The 17,223-nt window shown below is 33.1% G+C and overlaps 3 protein-coding genes across 3 annotated transcripts; 1 reads left to right on the top strand and 2 right to left on the bottom strand.

Moving 5' to 3' along the window:
• Positions 1–2,724: 2,724 nt before the first annotated feature.
• On the bottom strand, positions 2,725–6,653 carry LOC7490919 (uncharacterized). The gene is made up of 3 exons (XM_002298032.4): positions 5,468–6,653; positions 3,932–4,052; positions 2,725–3,465 (listed from the first exon to the last, which is right to left on the bottom strand). The coding sequence occupies exons 1-3, from the start codon at positions 6,191–6,193 to the stop codon at positions 2,897–2,899; spliced, it is 1,416 nt and encodes a 471-aa protein (XP_002298068.3). The 5' UTR covers positions 6,194–6,653; the 3' UTR covers positions 2,725–2,896.
• Positions 6,654–13,813: 7,160 nt separating this feature from the next.
• On the top strand, positions 13,814–14,896 carry LOC7478075 (dehydration-responsive element-binding protein 1E). The gene has a single exon (XM_024601389.2). The coding sequence runs from the start codon at positions 14,021–14,023 to the stop codon at positions 14,786–14,788; it is 768 nt and encodes a 255-aa protein (XP_024457157.1). The 5' UTR covers positions 13,814–14,020; the 3' UTR covers positions 14,789–14,896.
• An 838-nt stretch (positions 14,897–15,734) lies between these two features.
• LOC7490918 (dehydration-responsive element-binding protein 1E) lies at positions 15,735–17,026 on the bottom strand. Its single transcript, XM_002298031.4, has one exon. The coding sequence runs from the start codon at positions 16,900–16,902 to the stop codon at positions 16,207–16,209; it is 696 nt and encodes a 231-aa protein (XP_002298067.2). The 5' UTR covers positions 16,903–17,026; the 3' UTR covers positions 15,735–16,206.
• Positions 17,027–17,223: the final 197 nt, after the last annotated feature.

Raw genomic sequence — 17,223 nt, 5'->3', positions numbered from 1 at the left:
CACGAGTCCTGAAGTTAACGACCATGTAAGCTTTCAATAATCATCATATAAACAACCACAAGATTCGATCACCACCTGGATGTTTCGTGTTAAGCTTTCTTGATATTGTAGCTTGTAAAGTTGAAACGACCGCCATCAATGTAAACTTCCGAGCAATTTCAGCTGAGCCTGAATACAAAAGACAACGATTTCTGACAGCCTTATGCATAATTAGAGGATTGCTACATGATTGGTTGTGGTTTTGCCATGGGCAGGATAAGACTTTTTTTTTTTTAAAAAAAACTTATTTATGGCATCAAATAATCTAAAAATCACTAGAATTAAAAAAAATTCCCTGAACCCATACCTACCGTTTAAGGCAAGTTAAAGGAATTCTTTTCATCTATTGTAATCTTTGACGGTAACATTGGCATTTTTATGGCTAAAAGCAATGTTAAACTTTTTTTTTTAAGCGAGTTTATGAGATATACTGTAAATCAAGAATTAAAAAATAAAAAAATAAACTTTTGAATTAAAATAAGATTGTCACTAATTTGCTGTTAGCTATTTATTTTCTCCGTGTTTAATATATTAGTCCTCTATCTTTAAATTTTATATTTTGAACATGATTTGAACCCTGTTTTTTATATAATTAGGTTATAGATGAGTATGATTGAATGAAAAAATAATCACCAAGTTCATTGTTCATATAAATAGTGAAACCGACCTCACGTCATTTAGTTATTACTATATAGCTTGCCCGTTGCGTTGCGGGCCGGGTTGATTTTTTGAAAGTGTAAAAAAAAATAATGCTTAAGCATTATAAGTGTATTTTAAGAAACATAAAAAAATAATGACTTTATATCATAGAAAGAGAACTGAAAAAAATAACGATTGTCAATCTTCAAGAATCGAAATATTGAAGGATAAAATCAGAAAAAAAAATCAATCAAACAAAATAAATCTAAAAAAATTATACCAAGAAACCCGGATGATGAAATTGAAAAATTTTAAGATTATGAATCCAATGATGAAATTGAAAACAAATTAAAATTTGATAAAATGGCTAAGAATCATAATTAAAAATCAAAACATTGAGGATCAAACCTCAAATATCAAACAAAAAAAATAATAACTTTTAAAAGAGCAAGATTTAACAAAAACATAAAAAAACCCAATGCAATACGAGACCAATTTAATGTCGAAAGTTGAAATAAATAAATTTAATCTAATTAAAAAATCATTTTAAAAGTGCTAGATCTAGCAAAGACAAAAAACAAGGCAACCCATGTTATTACTAAAAATTCAAAAAAATCCCATTAAAAGTGGAAAAAAAACCGGATGATGAAATAAAAAAAAAGAATTGAAAAAAACCAAACAAGCTCGGGCGAACCTCCTAACCCTGAATTCATATCTCATACTTGCAACCCATTAAGCTCTAGATTCGAGATTAATTAAGAAGGTAAACACCCAACAAATTTAATATTGAAGGATAATTTCACAAAATAAAATCAAACTAAAAAAATTTAAAAGTTAAAAAATTCAATAGGAAAAAATACACAAGGAAGATGAAATCGAAAAACAAACTAATTATATAAACCATTTGAAATCAAATAAATAGAAATTAAAATAATTGGGACCAAATTAAACATATGAAAAAACCTATGGGGTGAAAATGAAAAATTATAAATTATTTCAAATAAAAAAATTATAATCAAAAGACCATGGACCAAATATGAAAAAAAAAAACTAATTGAAGTGTCGCATTGAGTCTTTTAAGGATCAAATTTAAAAGATAAAAAAATCCACGAGATATGAAATTGAAAATAAATTTATTTTTTTAAAATTATTTCAAATAAAACAAATAGTGATCAAAAGATCAAGGACCAAATCTGAAGATAAAACTAATTAAAGGGTTGCATTGATTTTTTTTTAGAAACAACACGCTTTTGTAGGATGAGAGAGAAAGGAGAGAGAAAAGAAACGGTCATTGACGCGATCCTAGTCAAGTAGGGACCGTTGGGAGGATTTCATTGCCGCCTTGAAAGCCACATTTTGGCCTTGTAAATTAGCCACACACGCTGCTATAAATTTGTTGGACCCCACACGCCTCTAGATTAATTATTTAAATAATATTATATAACCAGTAAAAGACACAACAACCACTCCCTCAATTCGATAATTATCCAAAAATTAAAAGGAAAATACATAAATACCCTTGCACTCTTGTCTTTTTTTTTTTTTTCAGGGTAAGTTTGATAATTCACTGTGTAATTGAATCTGAAACGTCAAAAATACCATCAAATGATAGATATATGTCTCTTTTTTTTTTTTCAGGGATCAAAATATCATTACACTGTATAAAAAATATATGAAGAGTAATCTGCCCCCAATTAATTTTGCATTGCCAAGTGAACCCATGAAAAGATAAAAATACGCTCAAAAGCAACAAATTTTAGTTTTATCAAGAAGGGTATAGACTTCAATCCACAGGATTTTACTTTTTTTTTTTTATAATGTTAATTTGTCTCGTTTTCGGTTAAAGAGAAGAAAAGAAATCTATATTTCTAAGCTAAGAGTTAGTAACATAAGGGCCTCGCAATGTCAAATAGCTGATAAACAAAAGTTTTGAGATAGCCACGGTCAGGCGCAGGCACGAAATTATGTTTAGCCACGAGGAAGTATATGATTGAAGAGACAAAAACCCGAGGAAACTCGACGAAGAACTTGGTATCATTCCACAAATTTTAAAATTTGTGCGAGTTTTATTTTTCTCCAACGGAAAGTTGGTAGTCTGACTGCCTCAGGGTGTCTTTAATCATTTCATCTAAATTGCCCTGCTTCAAAATGAGTGGAACAACCTTGAGTGATCCAATAATTAACAAATGGACTTAATTTAAACAGTCTACTAATAACATTAATTAAGCAGAATATAATCAAGTAAGACTTCGTCCACCAAGGAATTGAAAACCTCAGCTTCCAATTCTAGAGCAACCTCTTCTTTTCCTTGATCCACATTTTCCCACTTCCCACTCTTCTCCATATGCTTGACGTAGACATGCCTCCTCTCCACCATCTCCCACCCCAAAAACATTTCTTGAGGCTGCCCATCAATCCATTCCTGAGCTACCCTTAGCTCTTGCTCAAATTCTTTATATGATCCAACCATGCTTCCACCTGCATAATTTTCTACAATTTTCTCCTTGAAGAAGTCCAGCAATAGACTATCTACCTTAGACGCCAAGCTTGTTGTCGATTTGACATGCTTAAGTAGCTCCTGTGCATGCTTTTCGGTTCCATTTTCTTTAGTTTCCTTGAAATCGTTGTCGTTATCACTGTGGATAGACACTGAACAATGTTGCACGGGGGATTCAAGGGATTCATCCTCCAACTCTGCCATTGCAATTCGCTTTTCCAAGTCTAAAGGGTCTAGTTGAGCGAGGCTCTCAAACCTTCTGATCTTTTGCATAAGCTTTTGTTTAGTTCCTGCAGTTGATCACATATTTCAAAATCTTGTTAAAATATGAATCCCACCGGGTAAACCATAACATCAAATAGTTACTAGTCTTACCCAAATCGAACAGAATGAGTTTATTTCAAAATCCTCTCTCAAGAAAAAGTTGCTTGGATAATCATATGATCTTAGTTCGTCTACACAACGTAGCTATGTACGAGTGTGGGTTAATATAGCTCGGTCCCATCCTATTGGAGCTCCTCTCTGGACCCTATTTCAAGGGCCCATAACTTGGCTCTAGTTGCATTATAAGTTTTCATGGAAGAGGCAACTACTTTCCTGTCTAGCAGGTCACTTAATCGCAAAATCACCACTCTTTATCAAAATTTTCATGAAGTGTGGAAACTGTGTGTGTGTGTGTGTGTGTGACTGAGAGAGAGAGAGAGAGAGAGAGAGAGAGAGAGAGAGAGACTTGTAAAGAGATGGAGAGAAGGATACCTTCCACGCGGATAGGACTACGTTGGAAAGGAGAGCCAATATCTTCTTCTTCATCCTGGAATGGACAGTCCAGAATTGACACTGGACTGGATTGCTCCTTCTCCTCCTCATTTGGCCACTCCTGTTGCATTACATGAGCTATTATTAAGTATTAATGCATGAAAGTAGCAAGCACCTCTACGATAGAAATTAAAAAGTAACCAGGAAAAAGGTCTCTGGAGACAGACACGATTATTACAATAAATAATGCAGTTGGTACATATCCAAAGTCCATCATAAAATTGGATGCCCCATTTCAATTCCCTACTCTCAATAATTTAATTTAATTTGATTTGATTTGATATAATTTTGAAAGCAACAAAAAAAACAATGTCACATGACCATTATTGTCCACGACACTTAAGTAATTCAATTTGATTTGATTTGATATAATTTTAAAAAGCAATATTTACTATACTCTAAAATATCTGAAAACTACAAAAATACAACGAGTGGTAAATATTAACCAAAACACAAATAAATTTGATTTGGATAAAGATGCCTTAACACAGCATATAATATAATCCATTATTTTTATAACACCATACTATGTAATTTTGCTAAAATCGATCAATCATTGTCTTTTCAAGACAAAAGGATAAAGAAACAATTGTTGCCAGAATGGTAAATCCCAAGACTGGGTGAGTTGGCTAAGTCAACCCACCGCAAGATAACAGCAAGACATCTGTCCAGCTATTCAATTAATTTTCATAATCCCAATTGTTAGCGTAGATTAATACTTTCCTAAAATTCATAAGTGTCCATCTACAACCCCACCAAATTCTATCTCTACATTCTTTATCAAAAAAAAAAAAAAAAATCAATCTCTGCATTATTCTCCAAGTAGCCTACCAAAACTCCATGTCACCGACAGAAAAAGTTATGCAATTGGGTCGCACCTAATAACTAAATTTCAAAATACCCATGCCAAATAATAGTAAAAAAATAAATAAATTTGATAAACTATATACCATGAAGAAGCCTAAATACTCCATCTCATTTCACCGCCGTAGATGCCGCAAAATAGACATCATGCAGCGGGATCGTAGGCCTCGAAGCACTCCATGGTATTTAATTCCAAGGTCCCGAGATGCACCGTATCCAATTCCCAATAAAAGCCCACATGAAAATGCCAAAAACCCCCATTTATCATATTTATATGACTCTCTAACAACCCCTTCAAATCCCTTTTTTTAGGGTTTTTTTTTAGGGCATTTTCAAGTTAGTCTTGACGCCTTAAGATTGACTCTACTTCTTGATTCTGATTGCAGACTCAAATTTCCAGTCCAGAAATAAACTACGCGCATGGAATTAAAATGCTGCACGAAATCACATTTTCTTGACTCGATTTTAAAGAGATTATAGGAGTTAAACTCGTGTCAGTTTTTTATTGGAGATTAGCAAAACCACCAATACCGTTACCAGCCAATTATAAGAGAAATCCACCGGCAGACAATTGTACACTCGAAACATTAAAGACAAACTTTTCTCACTAACCTTCCTGTTTGTGATGGAATCCTGACCGCCTGATACGCTCACTCTGTCGCTGACTTCCTTGATCATTAAATCTTTTCTATTGCAAACGGAGTCGTTTCGGCAACTGTTACACGTAGAATTACCACTGTCAACAGTATATTCACTCTCAGTAGTCCAAATGTTACAGTTACTGTTACTGTTACTGCTGGAGCTTGTTGAAATTCCGCTTGTAATTTGATCGGACAGTTTATCTTGTTCCTCCAAGAACTCACCGAACAATCTCCATCCTCTGATCTCATTTCTTTCTTTACATTGACCATGTTGATCAGCTGCTTTTCTCCAAAAGTTCTTCTTAAACAGCTTCCGTGAAAGACTTCGAGGTAAAAGTCCCTTCCTGGTTCTTGACGGTGACGGAGACCTCACGGTGGAGTTGGGTGAGGGAAATGGGAGTAGTTTAACGGCCTTCATAACGGCAACCGATGCTTTTTGAAGAGCTGAGATCGTAGTAGAAGCTGCTTTTGATTTACTTCTTTTGAAAAGCTGCCTTGGTTGCTGCTGCTGCTTGGTTTTGAGGTCTATTTCGAGGAGAAGTCGGACGGTTGTGCAGCATCGACGACGAGGAAATGACTTGAAGCCGTTGGATGAGCATGAACTTTGATCATCAAGAAGATAATCTTTGAGCATCAAGGGTTTTGATCTTTCAATCGAAAATGATTTTTGCTTAGAAGAAGAAGAGCTAGAGGCCATTGTCGATTGAGAATTAATTAATTATAAGTTGAGAAAATTAAATGATCAAGCTAGCTAGATTTAAAGCTTAAACAGTACTGAAGTAAATGATGGGAGACAGATACAGAGAAAAGGCTGCAAGAAGAGACAAAGAGGGATTTAAAGAGGGAAATGCTAGGAAGGTTGCATAAATTCACCAGCTATGAGACGACAGCTTTTTAGCAGTGCAGACACTAAGAACTTACAGAGGGAGGGTGAGGGGTTATATAGGGAGCTCTCAGGTGAAGTGAAAGAAAGAGGGAGGTAGGTTCCAATTCCAAATGGTGAAGATCTCAATGAGAGAGTGAGAAGAGTTAAGAGAGTTCAGTCTTTGCATGCAGAGGTAGAAGAAGCTTGGATGGTTCTTGTTCTGGTGTGTTGTTTTTTTGAATCTTAAGTTTGGTTATTTTATTGCTTTGGTTTGTGTATTTAATGCATTTTTTGAATTCTATGAACTGGCTGTACTTTATAACCTAGCTAGTTACCTTGTGGATAGTAAGTTTTATTTATATACATATATTTTCTCATAAATACCTTAATCTTTACATCCTAGGACCTTAGTTTTTTTTATTTATTAATAGAGATTTTTATTTTTTGAAATAATTTAATTATCAAAAGATCAAAGTAACATGTACAAATGATTCTGAACTATAATTGGATTTTATAAATAACCGAGTATATTAAGAGTCATGACTGCATGGGGTTACAAGCTAGAAATTAACACGTATACTACTACGGTAAACAGGGGTGCTTCAATGTTTCTTCGAAATTTGCCAAAGGCACCCACCAAGATTTTATTTTATTTTGAAAATATATAAAAATATTCAAATTTTAAAAAAATATAGTTTCCATTACATGACCACTAGTTGACCTTGAAAAATCTTGAAAATGATAGTAGTTTGACTGCCCATTTCTTACGCTCTTTGGCACGTGTGCCTGCCCTGAAGTTCAGAAGATCGGAAGCGTGAAAAATGATCAGCTGTTAGATTTTCCTCTTGTTTAATTGTTTATTCGACGAAGGGCAATCGAAGGTCTGAAGAAGTTTTTGTTGCGGCCTTCGATTTTCTGATTAACTAATTAATGGAAGATTCTTTCATGCAGGGACAGGACAGGAGAGCTTTCCATTAACGGCCGGTTAACAACTTCCTACCTATAAGCCTCCTATGTATGTATATTTATCATCACCATATGATACATAGATCCACGAGGCTATAAACCTAGCTCGTCACCCATAGAGGACAAGATAGCCGTACTGTAAGAAAAAAAAAGCATATTTAAAAAAAAATATAATATGTTATGTTTCAAATGTCATCATTAATATTTTTTTAATCCAGTGATTTAGATTTAGATGAGAAAAGTAAAATAATAACGAATTACATTGGTAACTAACCTTATTTTTATTATGAATCATAATTAATTAATTGCGATCTAATCATTTAAGAATTTGGTTGTTCAGAACAAAGGTAGTTATGGATTAATTAACGGTTCTATAATGGAAGTAAGATTTCTTTCAAAGTTAGAAATAATTTACTAATAATGTACGAAATAATTTGAAAATGAACAAGGCACGCGTGCCTGGTGATTCATATGATCATGATTTCGATTTTCCACTTGCAAACCTGGAAGGAAACAACATGATGAGTATATATGCATGTAACTATTCTCCAAAGCAAAAGTAAAAAAACAAAATGAGTACTTCGCAAATTTTGAAGTTCTTTAGCTCTGGTCTTCCCAACAGGACCCATGCATGATATAGTGTGGTCCTAACCACGATTTACTTGCCCTAGTTAGTTAATTGATTTCTTAGTTGCATGGATTGGAAGCTCATTGAATACGAATTTTACATGTAAAACATAGTTCGGTATATCTCTTCTTGTTTTCTTTGTTTTTTTTGCTCTGACCTGGGAGTATTCTATCTGCTACTATAAAATTGATAAATATAAATGGATACATCAATAGAATATTTTCATAGATATATTGTGAGGAATTTTTCAACGAAATATTCCCTCGTCATATTTATCTATAAATATTGATAGAAATATTCTTTCAGTATATATCGATGGAATTACAATTGAAAAAATAAAAAAAGTTGTCAAGTACGATGACGTGTTATTTTTACATGCAAAATTACTGATAGATTTAAATATGTCTGTAATATTTAATTTATGACCTAACGAGTGACCTTCCTCTCTTTCTAGCTTTCTCTCATTTCTTCTTCTTCCTCCTCCATTTTTCTCTGCAACAAAAGCACACTCCCACCCCAATTTTATCACAAATCAACCTCTTGCTATATATTCAGCCATCCCAACACTCAGTTTGTCAGCATCCTTATTTTGATTTAAATTTTATTGAGGATTCTTCACTTCAGCAAAACTATCTATTTTTTTTTAATTTGAACTCAATTTTAAAATGTTAATCTTTATTGCATATTTTTGTAGTATATGTATTTTGTTTGTGTGTTTACTTGTTGTGAGTGGGTAAATATTAGCCCCCAAGCTTTGGGTTCATTAGAGTTACTAGTTGGACTATCATATAAGGTTTTCTAAGCTGAAATTTTCAGCAGCGATGAATTTATGAAATAAACATGTGTTTTGCGTGACAACATGTTTTCTTTGTTGGTACAAGGAATAAATTTGACTTAATAATGTATAACTGACCTTGTGGTATCTTCCTCATACTTCTCTTTCGCGAATTGGTATTCATTAGGTAGAGGTTTTTTATTCCAATAATATTGGTGTCTTAGGATAGGTTTTCATTGTATCACACTCTTATCAAACTTGATTCCGTAGCTTTTCAGGAGCTGTATCATCTTTGTTGTGGGTTGCTTAACCGCATGATCAAGAGGTTTGCATCAATCTCAATCTTTAGATATGGAGGAATGAGATAGAAAGTTTTCGGAAAAAAGAGACGAGAGATAAAATGTTTGGCCGATCACATTCTAACCACAAAATGACCAAACTTTGTGTCAATAAGTTGTCTTAGAGAATAAAATACAATGGAGGTGGTTTATCTTTTAAACATGGCATAGAAAATAGATTGAGACCTGTTAATTTATTTTTAATTTGATTTGATTTAATTTTTTTAACTAATTAAAAGACGTTTTAGAATTAAAATGTGTTTATGGAGGTTTCTATGATATTATTGTGGTGATTTTAAACAAAATTAAGTTGAAAAAACTTTTTAAACATAAATGTAATGGATCATTGCACTCCATTACATAACATATTTATAGATTGCATTATATTGTGTTATATCCAACTAAACATGTTATTAAATCAACATAAACTAATAAATATGTATTTAACAAAAACTAAGAGGAGGGAAAATCATTATTCTCTTCCTCACAAAGTATTGTTCATTGGAATATATATATTTTTTTAAAAAAAATCTAGTTTTTTTTTTTCAAATTTATGCTTTAGCATTATATTTATTGGGTATTGAGTTTTATAATTTATTTTGGATTTCTTTCTATGAGACTATCTCAATCTTATGACCCGAGTCATGGCTTATACGGGTTATCCCGGTAACGCAATTTTTTTTCCTTTTTTGTAATTTATTATTATTATTTAATTTTATCCTTCAACATTAGGTTGATTGAAAATTGAGATTTATAGTTTTTTCTGACTTGCTTTATACGATGTTATCTTAGTTTCATGGTCCGGGTCACGAGTTTGACATGTTAACCCAGATTGACACAAGTCTTTTTTTGTCTCATTTCTTAATTGATTTTTTTTTTCAATTTCATCCTTCAACATTGAGTTTATTGGGATTGAGATTCATAATTTATTTTTATCTTCTTTCTATTGGGTTATTCTAGTTTCATGTTTCGAATTTGACAAGTTAACCCGATCGAGTTAACTCGGGTTATTTTTTTGCCATTTTTTACTTCTTGATTTCATCCTTCAACATTAGATTAATTGAGAATTGAGTTTCAAAAAAGTTTTTTGATTTGTTTTATATGAGGTTATCAAGGTTGCAAGACCCATGTCATGAATTTTACATATTAACCTGGGTAGACATAGTCGATTCAATATGTTCTTATCTTAGTATTTCTTAAAAAAAGAAGATGTTTTATTGAAATTTTTTCTGTCGAACTATGTTTTGTTTTCCTGATTGTCTAGGTTACCTTTGAACTTGTCAAGTTGACAAGGTTATATTGGGTTAATCCCTACATGATTTATTTATTTTCTTTAAAACACATTCCCGATGCCGAAATATTTTTTAATGTTTGAAAAATATTTGATTCAACTTGTTATATATTGCGGATAAATGATTTATTCTACTACTAAATCAAGAAGATACACAAATTATTCTAAAAACACTACCTAATTAGCTAATAAGTTAAAAAAAATAGAAAATCCACAAATGTTTTTTTTAATGACTTATTGTTTACTGATGACAGCATGAATATGAAGAAGAATAGTAAAATAACTAGGTAATTATCTCGCATACGTTGCAGGCTTGATTAATTTTTTTTAATGTAAAAAAAGTGCATGGGCTGTAGGAAATGTTATTAAACCTGAGATAGTAGATCAATCGGGAAACCTCCTATCATGACTTTTTGCCCATTCCAAACTTTAAATAAAATTATTTATGAGTGACCCCCAGTAAAAACATGGTTTTGGCTTCAAAAAATTTAAAATAATATATATATATTTTTAAATAATATATATTAAATCAATTTAGATTTCATTACTTAATCCGTTAAACCTGTAATTTATCTTATTAACTTTTTAAGTTTAATAACTTTGTTGAAACACTTTATTGAGAGAGCATAAAACTGCATCATCAAACGTCAAAATTTTAAATTTTTAATACCGTGGATCCAGTCATTTTGTCCACTAGGGATCTGAACAGTAAAGTATGGATCAAGGTATATTGTCTGAGCCCAACAGTTAACAAGCTTGGACCTGTGCACCACCTAGCTCGGATTCCTGGGACCACCACGTGATTCTCGTTATCCCGTGGTCTAACCTCGTTCCACGCATTTGTTTAACCATTAAACCACTAATCAGGGGTGTCTTTTTTGAATGATTACGAGGATGATATATTTTGTTAGTGGGTTTTTTTTAAAATGATTTTTTTTTTAAATAATATTTTTTATATTATTTAAAAATTTATTTTTGATATCAGCATATAATGAAATTATTATGATCTTATAATACATGTTATGACTTTGACGCTTTCATTTGAGTTGTTTTTTTTTTGTTTTTTAATTAATGTTTTTTTATTTTTTATATTAGGTTGATTGATAATCGTCTAACTTATTTTTAGATCTATCAAATTAACTAAAATATATTAAACTATTAAAATAACTGTATAATAAATATATTAAAATATAATTAACTATTTTAAAATCTTTCTAGAATGCATAATACTATTCAAAAAGACTTATTAGCGATTTAGCTCCTTTAAATAACATTTCTCCTCGGGGAACTTTTACCTTGAAGTGGGTCTTGAGGCTGGGCCTTGTGTCCAGCTTATCCCACCCTTTACGTTACGTTACGAGATTGATGCCATCCCTTATCCCACTTCATGGCCTTCACTTTCAAGCTGGCTTTTTAATTTGTTTTCAGGCATGTTTTATTTATGCTTGATTAAAGAAGGATCAAATGATTCCATGGGGACCACAATTGTTCCCAACTCCAAAGAAAAAACTATCACTTGCTTTACTTTACCCACCAAATTAAAGAACTACTGTTTTAACACTATTCCATAAATTTGTTGTAAAAATGAAAGAGCTAGTTCTAATTCTTGTGCTTTTAATTTGAAATTAAAATATCTTAAGAAATCACATGACAAATCTATCCATAACCTTAAAAAAACCCAAAACATATTCAAAAACCAAAATTAACTTGAAATTAAAAATCAACTCAAGCTCATATTTTTTTAAAAAAACTTTAAAGGTAAAAAATACATGTAATATGAATTTTCTTCATCAAATGGAATCATCTGACACAAATATTATCCGTTTTGATGATCTAAATCAGTGTCAACAATATATTTTTCTTTCTACCTCTGGAACCCAGCGACCTCTTACTATGCTCTCTTAATTAGGAACTAAAAAATAACAAAAATAAATTTTTATATTAAAATTGAATTTAAAAAATACTGAGGTACCGAAATTGTATAATCTGTGTTATTTTTTAAGTTCGATGACCAAAGTGTATCTTTTGTAAAACTTATGACATGCCATCCATGTTTGACTCCTTTTTTATTTTGGCTCATCTTTTAATCCTAATGTTTTTTTATAAGAAATCAAAATTAATTGGTCTTTATCTAGAATTAAATCGCCGAAAAACAAAATTTAAAGACCAAAATAAAAAAATAATTTTTTTTGCATAATACATCCACAATAATACGTGAGAGGATATTTTCATCTCAATGAAAATCCAACGCCATTTAGTTTTATATTCAATGTTATTTAAAAAACAATGTTTTGCTTTTTAAATAAAGTAGAGTATTTCCTGCTTCTAACAAAATGTACAATTGTTTATTATATTATAGGGTTTGTTTTAAACAACTTTCTCTATTATTTTTTTAAAATTAAAATATATATACTAGTGTTTTATGCAACTTCATTCAAATTTTTTTTATATCAATTTTGTTTTATTGAAATGATGTGTCTATATATATATATATATATTATCATCCCATTTAATTTATGTTTTTAGTTTTCTAAATTTAAGAATCGGTCCCATAAAAATATAGACACTATCATAAATGTTATAATTTTTTTTTAATAATATTGAAATATATGTATCAAAATATTTTTAGTATACTACAATCCTTTGATATCTCAAAAACACGATAATAAAATGTAACCAAACAATAATTAACTGCTTTAAACATTTACAAGCAAAACACAACAATTAATTATAAAAAAGTACTTTATTCTACTGCACAACACCAAATAACATAAGATAGTATAGTAATCACAGCATAATATAACACAATAATATCAAACTGGTTTTTAATAAATTGTTTTTTATTAATGTGGGTGTCCGGACTAATTTACACGTATCTTGATTAATTTTATAGATACTAAAATTAATAATTATTTAAATCTTTAATAATCCTGAAATTTATGAAATTTAAACTAATAATTTTTTTAAAAATAAATTAAAAATCTAATTAGTTTAACAGAGTTTAACAAATTTTAAATTCGCTGCATGCAGACACCGCTAAACTACTAGAAGCAAGAGTTCCCAGTGAATACGAAGTCAACACACTGAGGAGACGCATTCTCAACACTCGGAAGTAAAAAAAAGAAAAAACATGTATTCTTGAGGGGCGACATGAAGCTGCCAATCGAGCGTTGGAAAAGATCCACGTGTTATTTCCTTTGAATTAAGAGTACACGTGCATAAGAGTAGATAGTACGATACAGCGGTAAATTGTAAGCAATGAGGTGGCAGAAGCTGCTGGCAGAGACAAAAGTGGAGAACGACCATCATATCACTTTCCACTTTGGTGCTTCCTGTTCCTGGCCCTGGTGTGAACCGTGGGTCTCCAACTGGCATCTCAAGTGAATCCGTGTACGGCCCCACCAATAAATATCCTCTTCAAAACACAAAGCCTATATAATTATCCCATCTGACTGAGCAACCGATTCAACACTTCCTAGATCACCCACTGTCTCCAAAACCGAAGCCTTTCACACTACATTCAATTCCCCCCTTGAAACCCCCAGAAAGCAACAAAAAAGAAATTCCCTTGACAGACAGACGAGAGAAGAAAGAAATAAATTCACCCCATCATTCTATATATTCCCTCTCAAAAGTTGAAACTGCCTTCAGTTCTTGTTGAATGGATAATTTCTGCCAATTCTCTGATCAACATCCTTTGAGGTCAAATTCAATGCCCAATGACAGGCAAGAAGCATCTTCTTTCTCCGATAGCAGCACGTCTCGACGAGTTGTCCATTCTGATGAAGAGGTCTTACTAGCAACAAGTTTTCCGAAAAAACGCGCTGGCCGCAGAATATTCAGGGAGACTCGGCACCCGGTTTTTAGAGGTGTTCGGAAGAGGAATGGTAACAAATGGGTGTGTGAGATGCGGGAACCAAACAAGAAGTCACGAATATGGTTAGGAACATATCCTACACCAGAAATGGCAGCTCGAGCTCATGATGTTGCTGCTTTGGCACTTAGAGGCAAATCTGCTTGCCTTAACTTCGCTGATTCTGCCTGGAGGTTGCCTGTGCCAGTTTCGAAGGATTCTAAGGATATTACAAGGGCAGCAAATGAGGCAGCAGAATTATTTAGGCCTCAAGAGTTTGGTGGTCATCCGGCAAAACAACAAGATAGCAATGCAGTGCTAGAGGATTGCTCAAGTGAAGTTTGCAGCGATGATTGCAAAACTTTCCAAGAAAATGATGTCTTCTTCAAGGAAGCAGTGTTTGCCATGCCAGGAGAAAATGATGTCTTCTTCGAGGAAGCAGTGTTTGACATGCCAGGGTTGCTCGTGGACATGGCAGAAGGTCTTCTACTCTCTCCTCCACGTTATGTAAGGAATGATTGCAACGACTTGGATCATATGGAGAATGGTTCTGATTTGTCGTTATGGAGTTATTAGGCAAACTTCTAGATTAGTACGTAGTGCCATAGTTAGCAGTTAGCTTTACATGTAAACGAATTGTTCTACATTATTTTTCCGTACTTCTATAGAGCCTTCATTTTAATATATGATGCGAATGGAAGAAATACACCCCTGTCCCTTTATCCGCCGTTACGTACTCTAGCTGAAACTAAGGACAAGAAACATAAAATAAATAACCTTTTATCAGGTAGAAGAGCTTGGTTCAGGCACGCCCTATTGCATATCCAGTAAAAGAACATGTTCAACCTATAAGCATAACAATTTTAAATGTTTTCTAAAACATTTGTCCCCAGTATCTACCCTCCTGTAATTAGTTTCATAAGGATTTTACCCCTCTTTCCCTCTAAAAATACTCAAAAAATCTAGTTTTATCTAAAGTATCAGCGTAGCTATTGCCGATGAGACCCGACAGCAGCCTCTCCCTTTTCTTTTTTTCATACTTTTAGATTATTTATTTATTTAATTTTATCAAGATCCAAGTAAATCTTGTATATATGGAATCGGATGTTATTTATTTGTCAAGTTTTTTTTTTCACTTTAAATAAAAAGTCCGGCGTTTGTTTTTTTGTTGGATAGAGAAAGTTGCTATCATTTTGTGATTTTGGATTTTTCATTAACGTGATGTGATATGATAGCATGACTTATTTTTTATTGATATATGATGATCCAAACTCACTTTTATGTATGAATGCAATCAAGTCCTGTATAAACTGAAGTCCTGTATAGGCATTTCAAGATTGGGAATCTCAAACATTTTATTTGCCATCCAAATCATTAAAAGGGCATCTTAATTATGTCCATCATCTCTTCAAATAGCAATAATTCCTCTAAATTTATAAAAAAGAGTGATTTATTTGTTCTTCATTTATTATTAATGAAAAAAAAACTTTCAAATATCTTTAATTCTAATTAAACTGAGAGGTAAGTGAGAACTTATTTTCATTAATTAATAATCTACCAAACTAAACATTGTTATCTATGTCCATTATAAAAGAACCGACTTTACTTTCGTGACCATGACATCTCTTTGTCGGCTGTTGATTGGCAGAGTACCTGAGCGAAAATCCAAAATGTTTTACATAGCTTGCTAGGTCGATAAACAAGAGAGAGAAATATCAGTTCTTCGCAATGTTATTCTTCTGTCCACCTATCTCAGCGACTCGTTCTGAATTTCTTGAATATTAAGCTTATATATCAAGAAGTTACACTCTGCCCAATATATCAAGACATGCTCTGATGTTTAATAGCCATCGAGCCTGTCAGCTTGTTTTCTATACACACACACACACAATTTATCCCATGACATTAATTCCTCCGATCGAACATTTTCCAAAAAATTTGAATTTCTGTAACTAGCTAGAAGAGAAAAATCCACAAAACCCTGACACGTCAAATTAACTACTCCACAACGACCAATCAGCATCAATTTCCCCGTCATTCCAGTCCCCAGTATAATGTGGAGGAGAGAGTAGAAGGCCTTCTGCCATACTAGCAAGCAACCCTGGCATGTTAAATTCTGCCTCTTCGTCTATATACCCCACATTTTCAGATGGCAAATCTCTTATGTCATCATTAGTACTACTACGAACTTCACCACGGTCCTCCCTCCTGAAATCTTCCATTACTTGACCACCAAGGTCTGAAGTCCTAAACAACTCTGCTGCCTCACTTGCTGCCCTCCTGATGTCCTTGGCCTCATTTGAAATAGGCACAGGCAACCTCCATGCCGAGTCCGCAAAATTAAGGCAAGCTGATTTTCCCCTAAACGCCAAAGCAGCTACATCATGTGCCCGGGCTGCCATTTCGGGTGTAGGATATGTGCCTAGCCAAATACGTGACTTCTTATTTGGTTCACGCAATTCGCAAACCCATTTATCGCCATTCCTCTTCCTAACACCTCTAAAGATTGGATGACGAGTCTCCTTGAATATCCTCCGCCCTGCACGCTTTTTCGGACGACTTGTTGCTAGTAAGACTTTCTCGTTCGAACTGGGCGAGTCCTGCTGAGAACCGCTACTATCGGATAGTAAAGATGATAAAGATGATTCTTGCTTGTCAGGTGAGAAGGAATTTGATCCTCCCATGACCATTTTTTAAGAGCTAGTGATGTTTGTATAGGGTTTATGGGTCCGCTTTGAACTTTTGGGCACGGATAATGAATGACTTGTGAGAGTGTTGAGATTCCGGCTTGCTCTTTTTTAACTAACGGAAGTGAGATTGTGTGCTGCTATATATGCTCAGGATCTTTGTGGATGAGGATACGAGGGGAACACTGAACACGAACACGGAATCGGTTACTTCACACTTTTGACTGGTCTTGGTGGGTCCTATTTTACTTAGCTGAGCATATAATGTGTTAACCACGTGTGTCATGTGGGGTCGTATGCCTCCTAGACGACGAAGTAATTTCC

This window comes from Populus trichocarpa, chromosome 1 (assembly GCF_000002775.5).
Source record: "Populus trichocarpa isolate Nisqually-1 chromosome 1, P.trichocarpa_v4.1, whole genome shotgun sequence".
NCBI classification, from domain to species: Eukaryota; Viridiplantae; Streptophyta; class Magnoliopsida; order Malpighiales; family Salicaceae; genus Populus; species Populus trichocarpa.
The sequence above is the reverse complement of the archived record's forward strand: the minus strand, read 5'-3'. Positions and strand labels throughout refer to the sequence as shown.